The sequence below is a fragment of the Schistocerca cancellata genome, chromosome 6 (assembly GCF_023864275.1).
Source record: "Schistocerca cancellata isolate TAMUIC-IGC-003103 chromosome 6, iqSchCanc2.1, whole genome shotgun sequence".
NCBI classification, from domain to species: Eukaryota; Metazoa; Arthropoda; class Insecta; order Orthoptera; family Acrididae; genus Schistocerca; species Schistocerca cancellata.
In genome coordinates, this window is record NC_064631.1 from 285638955 (window position 1) to 285654853 (window position 15899).

Genomic DNA, 15899 nt, shown 5'->3' on the forward strand with positions numbered 1-15899 from the left:
AGTCCCATATGACTTTCAAAAGATTTAATTTTACTTAATGTTTGGATGGATTCCTTTGATTGGTGAATCACTTTAGTTTTCTTTTATGAGTTGTTTTGCTTATGAGTTAACTCTTCCTTAATTTTTATGCCAGTCAGCTAATTTAGAAACAAAATTATTTTGCGTTTTTACAAAGTTTATTGTTCATCAGTACTTGCTGCAGCCATTTGAAATATAAACTGAGATTCAGAAGGGCAGTATATTTGCTAGAATGAATTCTCTTCACAGATAAGAGGCCTCTAACTGATATTGAGCATTAAACCATTCATGAAGCATGATATGTATATTTGTCGCTGACTAATATTGTACATGCCTTGATGTAGGTTTATAATACCCACAGTTGCAAATATATATTCACATAAAGAGAAACATAAAACTTGAGAAACAACAGAGTAGTGAAAGCATTTCATATACATCAACTGATATCTAAGCAACCATTGTTTAAGAATTTCTGTCTAAGTGGGTCATTCATCTGAACAGTAAAAGGAATTTATGCTCTGAATTACACTACTGGCCATTAAAGTTGCTACACCAAGAAGAAATGCAGATGATGAACGGGTATTCATTGGACAAATATATTATACTAGAACTGACATGTGATTACATTTTCATGCAATTTGGGTGCATAGACCCTGAGAAATCAGTACCCAGAACAACTGCCTCTGGCCGTAATAACGGCCTTGATACGCCTGGGCATTGAGTCAAACAGAGCTTTGGATGGCATGTACAGGTACAGCTGCCCATGCAGCTTCAACACGATACCACAGTTCATCAAGAGTAGTGACTGGCGTATTGTGACAAGCCAGTTGCTCGGCCATCATTGACCAAATGTTTTCAATTGGTGAGAGATCTGGAGAATGTGCTCGCCAGGGCAGCAGTCGAACATTTTCTGTATCCAGAAAGGCCCGTACTGGACCTGCAACATGCGCTCGTGCATTATCCTGCAGAAATGTAGGGTTTCGCAGGGATCGAATGAAGGGTAGAGCCACAGGTCATAACACATCTGAAATGTAATGTCCACTGTTCAAAGTGCCGTCAGTGTGAACAAGAGGTGACCGAAATGTGTAACCAATGGCACCCCATACCATCACGCCGGCTGATACGCCAATATGGCGATGACGAATACACGCTTCCAATGTACGTTCACATCAATGTCGCCAAACACAGATGCAACCATCGTGATGCTGTAAACACAACGTGGATTCATCCGAAAAAATGACGTTTTGCCATTCGTGCACCCAGGTTCCTCGTTGAGTACACCATCACAGGCACTCCTGTCTTTGATGCAGCGTCAAGGGTAACTGCAGCCATGATCTCCGAGCTGCGAGCTGGTAGTCCATGCTGCTGCAACGTCGTTGTACTGTTTGTGCAGATGGTTGTTGTCTTGCAAACGTCCCCATCTGTTGACTCAGGGATCGAGATATGGCTGCACGAACCGTTACAGCCATGCGGATAAGATGCCTGACATCTCGACTGCTAGTGATACGAGGCCATTGGGATCCAGCATGGTGTTCCGTATTACCCTCCTGAACCCACCGATTCCATATTCTGCTCACAGTCATTGGATCTCAACCAAGGCGAGCAGCAATGTCGCAATACGATAAACCGCAATCGTGATAGGCTACAATCTGACCTTTATCAAAGTCGTAAACATGATGGTACGCATTTCTCCTCTGTACACAAGGCGTCACAACAACATTTCGCCAGCCAACGCCGGTCAACTGCTGTTTGTGTATGAGAAATCGGTTGGAAACTTTCCTCATGTCATCACGTTGTAGATGTTGCCACCAGTGCCGACCTTGTGTGAATGCTCTGAAAAGCTAATCATTTTCATATCACAGCATCTTCTTCCTGTTGGTTCAATTTCGCCTCTGTAGCACGTCATCTTCATGGTGTAGCAATTTTGATGGCCGGTAGTGTATTAAAGAAAAGAACAATAGAGGCAAAACACTTTATAATAAATTAAATTTTGTTTCTGTATTGTATAACATTTTTTGGTAGTGGTTTTGGTCAGAATGTATGAAATTACAAATTCACATGTAGTTACTGCTGAGGATGACAATACAGCCACCTACTCTAAATTTGACAGTATTGACCAGCAAATTAGAGAGAATGATTTGCATAAGGTTTTATACAAGAACAGAAAGAAATGCTGTGGGTAAGAAGAGTAGAAATGTTAAGTAGAGCAACCAGAATGCTGAAGTGATAATATAACATTTCTTGCTCCTCATATTAAGTTACTTTTTATCTACAAATACAAATTATTAACCATAATGCTTCAGTGTTTGTTTGCCTACAGAAATTATATGTTGTGGACTCATTGTTTTATTAGAAAATAGTCATTTTTTATCTCAAAGGAGTAATGTTCATTAAGAGAATTAGACTGTCTTAGTACAGAAAACTCAGTCATCTGTGTTGTGTCTGTTTCAGTCATTAGTGACCATCTAATAATTAGAGTAATTTTGTAATTGTTATCCATGTTATTTGTGGAAACTTTTCTGGGTTGTGTGTAATTTAATTTTATTTGCAACTAGAAAATTTATGTAATATTTAGTGCTGCAGTATTAATATGAGTAGATAGGAAATAGTGTTCTGTCACTGTTTCATAACTTTGAACCAGAGACTAACAAAAAGAGAGAAGTAAGCATTTAATATTTTCAAATATAGTCTTCCTTCTGGTGATTGTTACGTGTTACTTATCTTTATTTCACATGCCCAATTTCTACTTAATTGTAACATCAGGTTTTGTAGCATATGTTGGCTACAATTTTGCACAAATTCTTAACAAATAATCGAACATTATAAATAAATGTTAAATAATAATAAAAGTGTCATATGCTTCAAGATATGATTTCTGAAGTAGTAAGGAAAGTTAACTTTATTACTGTTCATGCATTGCTTACCTCACTTATGCATCAGGTTATTTACTATAGGAAACAGACACTAACTGTCCCAGTTATTCTTTTTTTAATCAGCTGGTACTGAGCAATGTTCAGTATTCCAAAATATTATTTAATTATAGTATCTTCACTTAGAATACAAGTGCTTATTCAGTACCCAGAAAATTAACAATTTCAAAGAAAACTTTTAACTTTAAGAAACAGTATCCCAGACACTGCTTTATAATAACCCAAGTAATTGTGACTCTGTGTCACATTAAAAATAGAAGCAAAAGAATTCAGACTTCTAACAGAAAACATTTCTTTAATCCTTGTTTCTTTATTTTGCTGTAGATCTCGTGATTATCATAAAATGTCTACCATTTGATTGGTGCAGATAAAGGACGAATAGTGTAATAGTTCTCTTCCTCCATATCTTTCCCATTTTCTCATCAACTTCCCTCTCCGACACACACACACACACACACACACACACACACACACACACACACACACACACACACCTTCTAGTACTTGCACTGAATACATGAAGAAAATAGAAGTTTGACATATGATGCACACAATGTGGCTTTACTTTTTTGTTAAATTTCACAGTAACAAATTGTAAATAATATAAGAAGAGCTGATTATTTTCAAGTATGATGTAAGAAAACATAAATTTATTCCTGTGACATTCAGGACCATTGATACTTCTTACACAAATACAGTAATACACCAGCTAATGCTGATTTAGTATTATAATTTTTTTAGCCCTATATTTGCACTTATACCCATCAGAAATCTGAATTGTAAGTTTAACTTCAGAAGCATATCATCGTTTTTGTTGCTCAGATAAGATTTATTTTGATCCATTTCTGTTAGATAAATATACAAATTCTCTTAGGCATTTTAGTTTACATCTCACTTTCATCTTTATTTTATCAATTAGTTTTCCTTCTCTTCTAACAATAGTCTTATCCGTACACAGTCTACAAGCTTTCTTTGTAACTTATGTTGGGTAATTCTAACTCTTTACACCAGTTTTGAAAAAAAAAATTATTCCCCTTTATTCTTTTGGTCATTAAAATATGTAGTTCCAGTATTCTGACTTGAATCACTTTCCTTTCTGTTGTGGCCCATTGTAATGACTACTAGCTGGTTATGTCTTGTTTCTATTTATCTGATCCTGTTTTTGTGGCATGAACTTAATAACTTGGAGATGCGTGTCAGGGAGTTTGGTATGTGTTGAGCATTTGTAACAGCAGCGTTACTGGACATTTGTGCTGCTTTGTTGATGAGCAGCCGTGTATTTCTATGTTCATTGTGTTTAGAAATAATTTGTTTGAGACAGACATTTGAACTATTTACAAAATACTTTTGTGTTTATCTTCCTTGACATGTGTTAATGTCTAAAATAAGTATATCCACATTAAGAGAGAGAGCAATTATGAAATGTTTACTGCAATATTATTCGTAAAGTTTTAAACTTATTACTCTCAATGATGAAGATGGAAATTGAAGGATGAAACAATAAATAATAATGAAGAAATACAACCACTCTCATCTAGCTGAGTTATGCATGGCACGTACACACATGTAACAGCACAAGGATGTTAGTAGCTTTTAGCTTTCACTGCTCTTTTCTTTATTTAAGGGGATGGACAGACGGACGGCGGACGGATGGACACACACACACACACACACACACACACACACACACACACACTACACTACACTACATTACACTACACTTCACACCCCACAGGTGGTTGTTTTCAGGTGTCTTAATGGAAGTGAGCAAACAATGTGTACTGGAATTAGATATGGAGTGGGGTGGGATGTTGCTCTGCTGCTATATATGTCTCTGTGCTTCACATCACTCAGCTACAAATGTGTGATTGCCTTTCCTCATTATTCGTTATTATTTTCTGTAAAAATGATCGTTTTCTGATGGTCTGTTTTATTTTAATAGCCTGGTGGTTCTCCATATCACACAATACATCAGGTAGACACAAGCCTTGAAGGATCAAGTTATCCTACACTGAAACAAAATCGTTCTAATTCGTGGTCTGATTCACTGGACGATTTTAAGTTTGCTTCTGGAATTGCGGAACATCGAGAACATTGTGATGCTGACAGTGTTAAGTCTATAAAGTAAGTTCAGTGTTCATTTTAGCTTTGTTACTTCTTATACCATATTCAATGTTATTTCATTCTTTCTTCAGAAAATTAAATCCATTCAGCATTTTGTGTTTTATTTTAGTTTCTTCTCAGATGCATGTTTAATAATTTGTTGTGTTTAATACCCAGCAATGGAAAATGTTGAATGACATTTAAAAAATTCTATTCTCTCTCTCTCTCTCTCTCTCTCTCTCTCTCTCTCTCTCTCTCTCTCTCTCTTCCCTCTTCCTCTCTCCCTCCCCCTCCCCCTAACTCCCCCCCCCCCCTCTCTCTCTCATACCACACTATTTTGAGATAAACCCAGAATACTACCAACTTCTCCTTTTTGATATGGAATCTTCAGTCTGACTATAGACCAATTTGAGTATCCCAGAAGCGCATGCATATTACATTTAGTAGGAGACAGTGTAGATCTGTATCAAAAACTTTGTCTAAAGTAAGGAACCAGCATCACTCTAGGTACCAGTATATACTGTCTTTGGTTCTCATGAACAAAGAGAGCAAGCTAGTTTTACAGGGTGCGTGCATATGGAACCCACATTTATCTGCACATAGTAGCTGTCATGTTTCCAAAAACGACATTGGTGACAGATGTTGTCTGCTTAAATACTAATCCAGTAATGTGTTGAAGCAGCTGCCAGTATCATTCATAGCATTCCAAGTTGCCTTAAAAGATCAGACCACTCATTTACTTGATATGATAGATAACACCAATGCAAGGAGCCAGCTTTCATAGCATTTTGTATATGCACTATCATATATGTAGTCTAGATTAAAGAAAGACCCATTGGAAAAGCCAGTTATGGCCAGTGAAATATTTAGCTTGGCATCAGTAGTATCCTGGTCAAAGGAATACATGCATGCAGTCCTCAGTAAAGCAGGTGCTGAAGAACTATAAGAACTATAGAGGCATACGGGGACACCTGGACAGTGCTCCACCAGTGTATCAACAATTGAAAGGAATATCTACACTTATCCATTCCCATGGAAATAACAGCAATCACACGGTGATATATTTGTAATCAAATTTTGTGTTTGTGATTCACCTTGTTCTCCTAGGCACACATTTTCAACTAAATGTAACTGTAGAAGCATTACCCTTACTACATGTTTGGATTCCCACTTCATCGTCAGATGTTCATCCAACGTTGTACTTGCATTTACATATCTTCATAATCTTATTTACATTGCATAAAGATACTCTTTCACTTGCAGTCATTAATCTTTTTTTGAAGTGTACAATTTCTGTTGGACACATACCAAACTCAAGAGCACTGTTTGTCTACAAATTGTTAAGCCTTTAAACTGAAAGCTTTTTACCAGCACATGCCTCTGTTTTCTTAATATTTATGGCCAGAAGTTGTTGACCTAACAAATGAGGCAGAAAAGTGCCAATATCAGTGGCAAGAGCCTGAAATTATGAACAGGTGCTAGAAAAGAGAAAATCGATGGAAAACATGTTTATCTCTTTCTGGGGAGCAGGAATTGTTGAACATACTAGTAATTATGATCTGATTTAAATTTCTTGTGTGTGGTATTAAGTGTGTCACTTTTCAACAGAACTATTATTGTGTCACTGTAATTTGCTTGTTACTGTTGTTTTTCTCCCTTTCAGTCTTGTGAAAACTTGCAGACAGCTATTTCCATTGTAATTGTGCAAACTGTTGCTCATGAAGGCGGTCTGGAAAGTAACTTCTGTTTTCACATAGTATGGGAGGCAGTGAGGGGACTGGAACAGTTTCACTGACTCACAAGTAGGTCTGTGTCGTACTTCGAGCCATGATAGTGAGAAACTTCCATTACTTCTCATATGCCTACATAGCCATTCAAAATGACCAGAGCAATTGAAAATCCATCCAGATATGAAATCCATTCTGTAGTAAAGGAAACCTCACAGCCGTTGATATCCAATATCAAATTTGTGTTGTATACACACCAGTGTGTGTGTCAGTGGTATCATTTGTTTAATAGTGATAGGCTGAAAATTCAGGAAGGTGACAGAAATGGTCATCTGTCAGTTGTCAGCAACGAACTTGTACAAAGGTTTATGGTAAAAGTAATGAAAACCATTGTTTCACCTACATCAGCTGTTGGACAACATTCTCTAGATTTCTTGCCCCTTTTGCACAAGACTGTGAGCAAACAGTGGTCTTTTGACAACCAGTATTGTGTTTTTGTGCAACATTTCTTGATCACTCTGTCCAACAAATACAAGGATTCTTAGGTCAGTTCAAACAGGATATTTTTGAAAATTCACTTCCACCTCACACTTGACTCCAAGTCATTTCCAACCCTTCGTGCACATGAAAAAGTGTCTCGGCTCCAAACGCTTTGACTCCAGTGAAGAACTTCAAGAATCTGTGAACAACTGGCTGCAATGTTAGGTGCCAGAATTTTGTGCAAAGCCTTATCAACATGATAAATAGTCAAATCTGAATGGTGATAATATAAAGATGTAATAGAAAGCTGAAGTTTTAAGATTTTTGTAATAAATTTGCTTTTACTTTTATTTGACAATGCTACGAAAAGGATAGATTGCTACTTGACAGATAGCCGAGATATTGAGTGACAGATATGCGAAATAAAAAGGCTACTTTACACTTGAGGAGGAGGAGGCTAGGGCAAAGGGGGGAGTAGAGTGTGGGAGATTGATGATGAAGTGCTTTTTGTGTTAGTGTACAGGGGCAAGATGGAGAGAGGGAAGGGCAGCTAGGTGCAATCAGCAGGTTAGACTGAGATTTGGGGGGGGGGGGGGGGGTCATGAAAGGAGAGAAGCGAAAAGCTTGTGCTTGCGTTTGTGGAGAAAAAGGCTTTGGAGAGGGAAGAGGATATAGGTGGGTGTAGGACAATGACTAACAAAGGTCGAGGCGAGAATTGTTATGGGAACCAGGTGGTCCAGCTATTTCTTGGCCAAAGTTTGCTGGTGGCTATTCATGTGAACATACAGCTTGTTGGTTGTTATGCTCTTATAGAATGAAGCCAGTGGTTGCAGCTTAGCTTGTAGATCACATGACTGCTTCCACAGGTAGCCCTGCCTTTGATGGCATAGGTGATGCTTGTGACCAGACTGGAGTAGGTAGTAGCACTTTTCACATGAATTTTTTCAACATATTTCAACGTATTTTTTCACACATATTTCTGTTATTTATGTATTTTTACACATTTTATCCCCCACCATGGACCACTGCTCCTTCCATCTGTGCCAATACAGAAAAGTTTCCTTATCATACCCTGGATCCAGTCCCCTTTGTTGCACAGGTCATGGAATTCCCCCAAATAACCTTACCATCAAATTACCTATCTCCAGCTGCAAATGCTTCTTCCGCAATCACCTCCATCTTTTCAGATTCCACCAGTCCTTAACCCTCACCAACATAGTCCTGCAAAACCATGTCAATCAGGCCCAAACCTCCTTGCAGTACCTCCTTTCCACCCATAAAATTCTCCTCCTGTGCAATCCCAAATTCCTGGATCCCATCTCACATATGGAAACTGTTGTTCTCCAGGAAATAGGTATTACAATACCACATCCCCTCACAGCTGACAAACCCTGTATTGCAGACCTACTACTTGACCTCACCCTCAAAAACTTCCTCCCACCACCACACAGAGACCAGAACCTAAAAAAGCCTGAAACATTTCCTCCAAAAGATGTAGCCCCAAAGAAATATCAGTCCTTTCCAAAAGCCTTATCTTCCATCCCACTCCCAAATTCAATCATGCTGGACTGTTAAAGACCTATCCTTGTCCCAGTCCCTACAGTGGAAACACTTTTTCACCACCAACCCTACCAGTCAGACTCAACCAAAGACCAACATAGAACCCTGACTGATGCAGTTCACTCTCCCATCAAGCCTTAATCCACCCCTACTGATCCCAAATCACTCCTGTTAATGTTCCAGAATTTCTTAACCTCGAACCTTGCCTCACCATCATTCCCAAAGTCCGTCAACATGCAAGCTGACTGTATGTCTGCAGAAAGAACCACAATCCACCACATGAAATATCATTCCAACCCTATTATCCTACTTCCTGACAAAGGCTCTACCGTTGTTATTTTGAACTGCAAGGGGTATCTGGCAGAAGGACTCTGCCAGCTGTCAGATTCACCTCTCCCCCCTCCTCACCCCTGCTGCTCATTGCACTCTTATCCTCTACATGGTTCCTAAAGTCCATAAACGCAACCATTGAGGATGCCCCATTGTAGCCAGTTACTGTGCCTTCACTGAGAGAATGTCGGCTCTCGTAGTACTGTCCCATACGTCCTCCCACCACCACCTACTTTAGTCTGGTCACAAGCATCACCTCCCCCAGCAAAGGCAGGGCTGCCTGTGAAAGCAGTCAAGTGATCTACAAGCTAAAATGCAACCATTGTGCTTCATTCTACATGGGCATCACAATCAACAAGGTGTCTGTCTGCACGAATGGCCACTGATAAACTGTGGCGAAGAAACAGATGGATGAACCCGTTGTTGAGCACGCTTCCCAATGCAATTTTCTTTGTTTAATAACTGCTTTTGTTCAGCCTGTGCCATCTGGATCCATCCTACCAACACCAGCTTTTTTGAAGTGCGCAGGAAGGAACTCTCCCTGTTATGTATCCTATGTTCCCATAACCCTCCTTGCCTCAATCTTCGTTAGTCATTGTCCTATCCCCTTCCCAGTTCCCACTCCACACCCTTTTATTCCACAAGCACCCCCAGTCTGCTTACTTCTCGTTTCTACGCCACACTCTCCCCAAATGTCCGTCTAACCTCCCAGCTGCATGTAGCTGCGCTACCCTCTCTCCACTTTGTCCCTGTATGCTCTCACAAACAGCACTTAACCATCTCCCACCCTTACACTGCTCTCCCTCCCCCTCCCTGCTCCAGCCTCCTCCTTACCCCCACCACTCAGGTTACTTCTCCTATCATGAGCAGTTGCTCACAGCCTGACCCCAGCAGCCAGAGATGGGGGTCATGTGTGTTTGAGCTGCATTTGCCTGAATGTGTGTGTGTGTGTTGCCTATTTCAGAATACAGCCTTCTGTGCGAAAGCTTGTGTGTGTAGTAGACTTTTTGTTGTGCCCGTCTGCAACCCAACATGTCTGCTGCCTGGTGAGTAGCAGTCCATCTTTTTCATAATATTGTCATTATTCCATCCTGGTTTTTCCAGTATTTTATTTATAACCTTACTTAGGTTGCTTTCTGCATAGCCCTCATACAAAATTTCTATGTTGGATTTTATTGCTTTTGTTAAATATTGTGTTTCTTGGACATTGTTGTGTTGTACACATGGTTAGATTGTGTGGTAATGTGTATTTAATATTTTTTGTTCCTTGTGAGGTAAGTTATTTCCAATTGTTATACTACTGCAGTAATCTTACTATCTGTATATATTACTGGGGCCATAACTGCACATATAGAAATGTGGAGAATGGACTATAGTAGTGGTAAGGCAGCCATTATGTATTAGTGTAAATGCAGTTCTCTTCTGACACAAACTGAATCTCACTGTAGTCTTGTATGCCTGGCTGTAAGGTACCCGCCCTGGGTCTAATGTGCTATAAGGCATGATATAGTTATAACAATATTCTATTACACTCTCTGACACTAGGTAATAATTCCCTTCTCTTCTTTGATGTACAAAGCTTTGATAACTCATCTATGCCACAGTCTACACAGTTCAGGATTTAGTTACATCATCATTGATGAATGAATTGCTAAATTGCCAACATGCATCAACTCTTTGCATTACAGTTGTGGTGTTTGATCTAGTTGTTGTTGTTGTTGTTGGTGGTGGTGGTGGTGGTGGTGGTGGTGCTCAAAAATTTGAAGACCAGTTTTCCACTGCTCTTCGTGTTAGTCTATCCTGTGCATATTTGTTCTTCTTTGCATAACTACCGCAACATGCAATGAAAGTGCATATTGCAGTCAAACCTTGGTCTCCTTGTACAGCTTTTACTTCCCCCACCTCACACACACACACACACACACACACACACACACACACACACACGTACGTGCATTCCATTGCCAAATTAGCTAGTCTTTGAAACTCTACAATGTGAGGTATCAAACTGTCCCCACTTTTAGACAAATTGTGCTGTAAAGTTATTTTCTTCCTAGTTTCAGTTACTGGATCTACTCACCAAATCTTCTGCATTCTTCTGTAGCACCATATTTTAAAAGCTTCTGCTTTGTTTGTTTCTGAACTGCTTATTGTCCACATTTCACTTCCATATAAGACTACACTCCAAATGCTTTTCGGGTGCGTTTTATAGCCTTTTAATTTAAATTATTTGTTAACATATTCCTTTTTTCACAAAAGCAATTCTGCTAATGTTAGTTAGCTTTTTATACCCCCTTCTTGTCTGCCATTTGTTTTCTATCTAAGCCACAAAACTCATCTGCTACTTTTAGTGTTTCATTTCCTGTTCTAATTCCCTCAGCATCATCTGACTTAATTTTACAACATTACATTACCACTGTGCTATTTTTGTTCATGATCATCTTATGTCTCATTCAGATGATCTTCCATTTCCTTTACCATCTCAGACAGAATTGCAGTGGCATTTTGAATACATAAAGTTTTTATTTCTTCTCCATGATCTTCAACTTGTTTTCCAAATTTCTCCTTCATTTCCTTTACTGCATGCTCCGTGTACATGCAGGGGAATAGGCAGCAACCCTACCTCAATCCTTTCTCAACCACTGCCTGTCTTTGATGTTTTTTTAATCATTTGTACTACCATATTAGTAAAAAGTAAATTTGTGTGGCATGACTGGCTGGAATCCCTCAACCTACCTTTCTTTGATGTTTTTAAAGTCTTTGCACCACCATACAAGTGAAAGGGAAATTCATGTGGTATGATTGGCTGAGAGCTCTTCAACAGGGACATTCAGCCATCTTTCCACAAGTTCTTTCAATTGGATGCTACTTCGAGAGCTTACATGCCCTTAACCTATCAGGGAAACGGATGGTATTTGGTTTGTGAGGCACTCAACAGAGCAGTCATCAGCACCCGCACAAAGTCCCAATTTTTACACAATCCAGTCTAGCCACTGTCGTGAATGATGATGATGATGATGATGATGACAACACAAGCACTCAGTCCCATGATGATGATGACAACACAAGCACTCAGTCCCCTGGCAGAAAAAAATCTCCAACCTGGCCAGGAATCAAACCCGGGACCCCGTGATCCGGAGGCAGCAGTGCTAGCCACTAGACCACAAGCTGTGGATCTCAGGGAAAGGGAACCTACAGTTTCATGTGGAATGCAAACCATGTGTCATTTGTGGCTTATCTTCACATCACTGAGAGGTGAAGGCTAGTCTAAAGGCAGAATATCAATTTCACACTGTATGATTAGACATCAAGCCTGACCAACATATTAGTGAAACAGTGTTTGATAAGGGTTGCCAGCCTCACATTTAATCACCAGACAATTTGAAAAAGCTATAAATTTGACACCATTGATCACCAAACTAACTGTAACCAGAAAACTTCACATTTTCTTTTGTATTGAATGCAAGATATCTAACTCCAACTGGCTTCTCGCAATGTACTCAGCCCTCTCAACAGAGAACAAATTTTTGGATATTAATTCAAAGATTTGAAGGTCAGAAAGCCACACCAAAATCAAAAGTTCAGTTTCTCCAGAAATTACATGATATATTACCTCTTTAATAAGCAATGTTTCTGTTTCCTTATCTTAATCTGCTCAATCTCCTCTCATATTCTCTATGTAATACAAGGCTGCCAGTGAAGGATAAAACATACTTGGACTAAATTGTTATATACTCAGGATTAAAAGAAACAGCAACTAGTGATGCATATCACTACAAAAAAGTTAGCACCATAAAATCATGCTCACTTACACTGAAATGACCCTGTTTGTTTACAAAATTTGTAAAGTACTGGTAACACTTTATTTCCTGGTCCCATTGTACCAGCCTTTTTCCCTCCATGAGGCTCCAATACCGATTCCTGGATTTGCAGTTCAGCAAAACTCTTTTAAATATTTTATGCAATTTACCAGATCAGTGCTATGACTGCTGGAAGATTGGCTTGGTTCTCACATACAGGTATTCTCATTCTTTCTGATTTCTCTATTTGTAAACTAATTATCAGAAAAGATAATGTGACATGATAGAATTAACCTCTTAACCTTAGCCAAGTCCTGAACATGAATCTCCAACAGTATTCACTATGAACTGAAAGTTTCACACACCAAGGCTGCCAACAAATTCAGTATCCCCCATTTGCACAATTTATAACATCATCCACAAAATCTCTGGATATTTGGGATAACCTCAGTTACTATGGTTGTCACTTGCACCATACTTAACGCACATTTAAATTCTCTCCGTACTGTATCTTTTATTTTAAAATGCTACCCTGCATCTCGATCAACTTGTAAGAGGTATGAAGAAAGTTGAACATGACCATGGCACAGAGAAAGAGTGGATCTCTTGCACACTGGTCACCTTATCAGTTTTTTTCTGTGCTACTTCACAGTTGCTATTTGCCCTTTCTAGAACAACTATAATCCGCATTGGTATAAGTAAAATTCTGATTGTTATCAACACCAATGAAGTTACAACTTACGGTATATTGATAAGTTTTACTTATGGACCGTCCGACAGCAACTGTCGCAACAGTTGCTGTCGGACGGCCCATAAGTAAAAATTATCAATATACTGTAATATTACACGCAACTGAGGAAGACAGGACTATAAAAGTTGAAGAAGTTACAACTATCTGGATTGATAAAGATGTGTCCTCAGCATCTCTCAAATGTAATAGTTTATACATAAAGGTGCTGAAATTCCAAAAAATTAGAAAAAAGCTATACTGAACTTTGAGAAATTGTCTGCTCTGTTCTAAGTGAGGAAGGAGGTATATATTGGAGAAGATTGGAATGGAGTGGCAGATCATTCATACCCTAGGTTGAGATGGATCCACCTGTTGCGAGAATGAGGAGAGACAAAGATGAGAATGTTTTGTCAGCTGCTAATGTTGTGAAAAAATTATCATGATAATTGTGTATTTTCCTTAAAATTGCATGTTGCAAGTTGAATGAAGGATGCTTTACCTTGGATTTCAGAATGCTGGATGAAAAAAATACATTCCTTTATGATATGTACAAGAAGGCATACGCAGAAATTCTTCACAGATGGTGTCTACTTGGTGCAAGAACCCAGGTAATAGGCAACATTCATATTTTAAAATGTGTTTTTTTTTAATTTACTGATAAATACAGTTTAATTGATTGATCACCTTATTGTTCATAACAGTGTGCATGCATAGTTGTAGACCCTTAGACTCATAAAAAATATTTTTTCACTGTAACACAATATTGGTTAAACTCATTGTTATGGTACCTCAGTAGCTAACAAACTTCTGCACTCCATAGGAAGAAGGAGACAAGCTTAAGTCAGTCAACTCTCTAAGAGCAAATATTTGTCAACCACAATGATCAACTCTTGAATCTACGTATCTGATTGCTCTTCTGAATGCTTACCATGATTGTTGCTATTCTTGTGACCTAACAAAATTCATTCAAGTTATTACAAATTTGTTCTTTGCAGATAGTTAACTTTTTCATCAAATATTATGTCTTGCACTTCTATTCACTAACAGTCTCGGCTGGGGTGGGTAGTGGGGGCTGTGCTGAACATTTTTAAAGGAGTCACTGTGGCAGGGCTTGCAAACTGTCATGTCTGATTGTCTCTGCCAGCTATGATTGTGCCCTGAAATGAGAAAGAGGTGTGAGGCAGAGAGGTGGGTGGGTAGCAAGGTAGGAGTAGGGGAGCACGCTGTAATGCTGCATGTGAAGCCTACAGGGATGTGGCAACACAGAAAGATGGGCTGCTAGTTGCAGTGTCAGTAGAGCTGCATTTGGGGAGGACAGAAGGCATGTATGAGGTTAGAGTGGGAGCAGAGATAGAGACAGATGGAGTACAGGGACTAATGAAGGTTGAGGCCAGGGACCTTACAGTAACATAGGATATATTGCAGTGTGAGTTCTCTCCTCCAGAGTTCCTCCAAAGGCCAATTCAGAAAAGCGAATGTCAGTGAAACGGATCCAGATGGCACGGTCTGTGACACAGCCTTCGAAATCAAATGGTGGCCATTAATGCAGACAGATAGCATGTTGTGGTCATGTCTGTGGAGAATGCTGCACAGTGGTTGCAGCTAAGGTGGTAGACTACGTGGTTGCTTTCACAGGTGGTCCTGCCTGTGAGGGTGTTGGAAATGTTTGTGACAGGACTAGAGTAAGTGATAGTGGGATAGGTCTTGAATATAGGACTTTTACAGGGATATGATTAGATTAGATTGAGTTTTCATTCATTGACCCAAGTATGAGATGATTCTCATGGGTGTAGAACAAATTAGAAAGTATAAAATAAAACCTTTTGAATATTATACTCACTACTTTGATCATTTGTCAGGAGATTGCCAAAATAGGTGTATACATTACAATAATTTGGAACAGCTAATATTCGCGGATTTAATACATTGTTAGACTGAAACATAGCTAAGCACTTTCAATAAATTTATCATACACAAACTACCTAATCTTGACTTTTGTGACCAACTGCTGTCGAAACAGAAATCTGACAGACATTTTTGCCCTTAAGCTGGTCTAACAGCCCCTGTCAAGAGCCATGGGGTCAGAGGTAGGGAGCAAAGTTGAAATCAGAATGGGCTAGGATGCTGTGTGGTTGGACAGGCATTGAAGTACTACTGTGGAAGGAGTGGGGAGGATAGTGGAGAGAATATATCTCATTTCAGGGCACAATGATAGCTGGCA

At 39.2% G+C, this 15899-nt stretch overlaps 1 protein-coding gene across 4 annotated transcripts in view; it reads left to right on the forward strand.

The window, feature by feature from the left end:
• Window positions 1–15899, forward strand: part of LOC126088526 (GATOR complex protein WDR59) — a 271830-nt gene that overhangs the window by 209138 nt on the left and 46793 nt on the right. For all 4 annotated transcript variants that reach the window (XM_049906688.1, XM_049906689.1, XM_049906690.1 and 1 more), the window contains 2 exons: window positions 4891–5072; window positions 14190–14286. In XM_049906688.1, the coding sequence (XP_049762645.1) occupies window positions 4891–5072; window positions 14190–14286 (279 nt within the window). The remainder of the gene's footprint in view (window positions 1–4890; window positions 5073–14189; window positions 14287–15899) is intronic.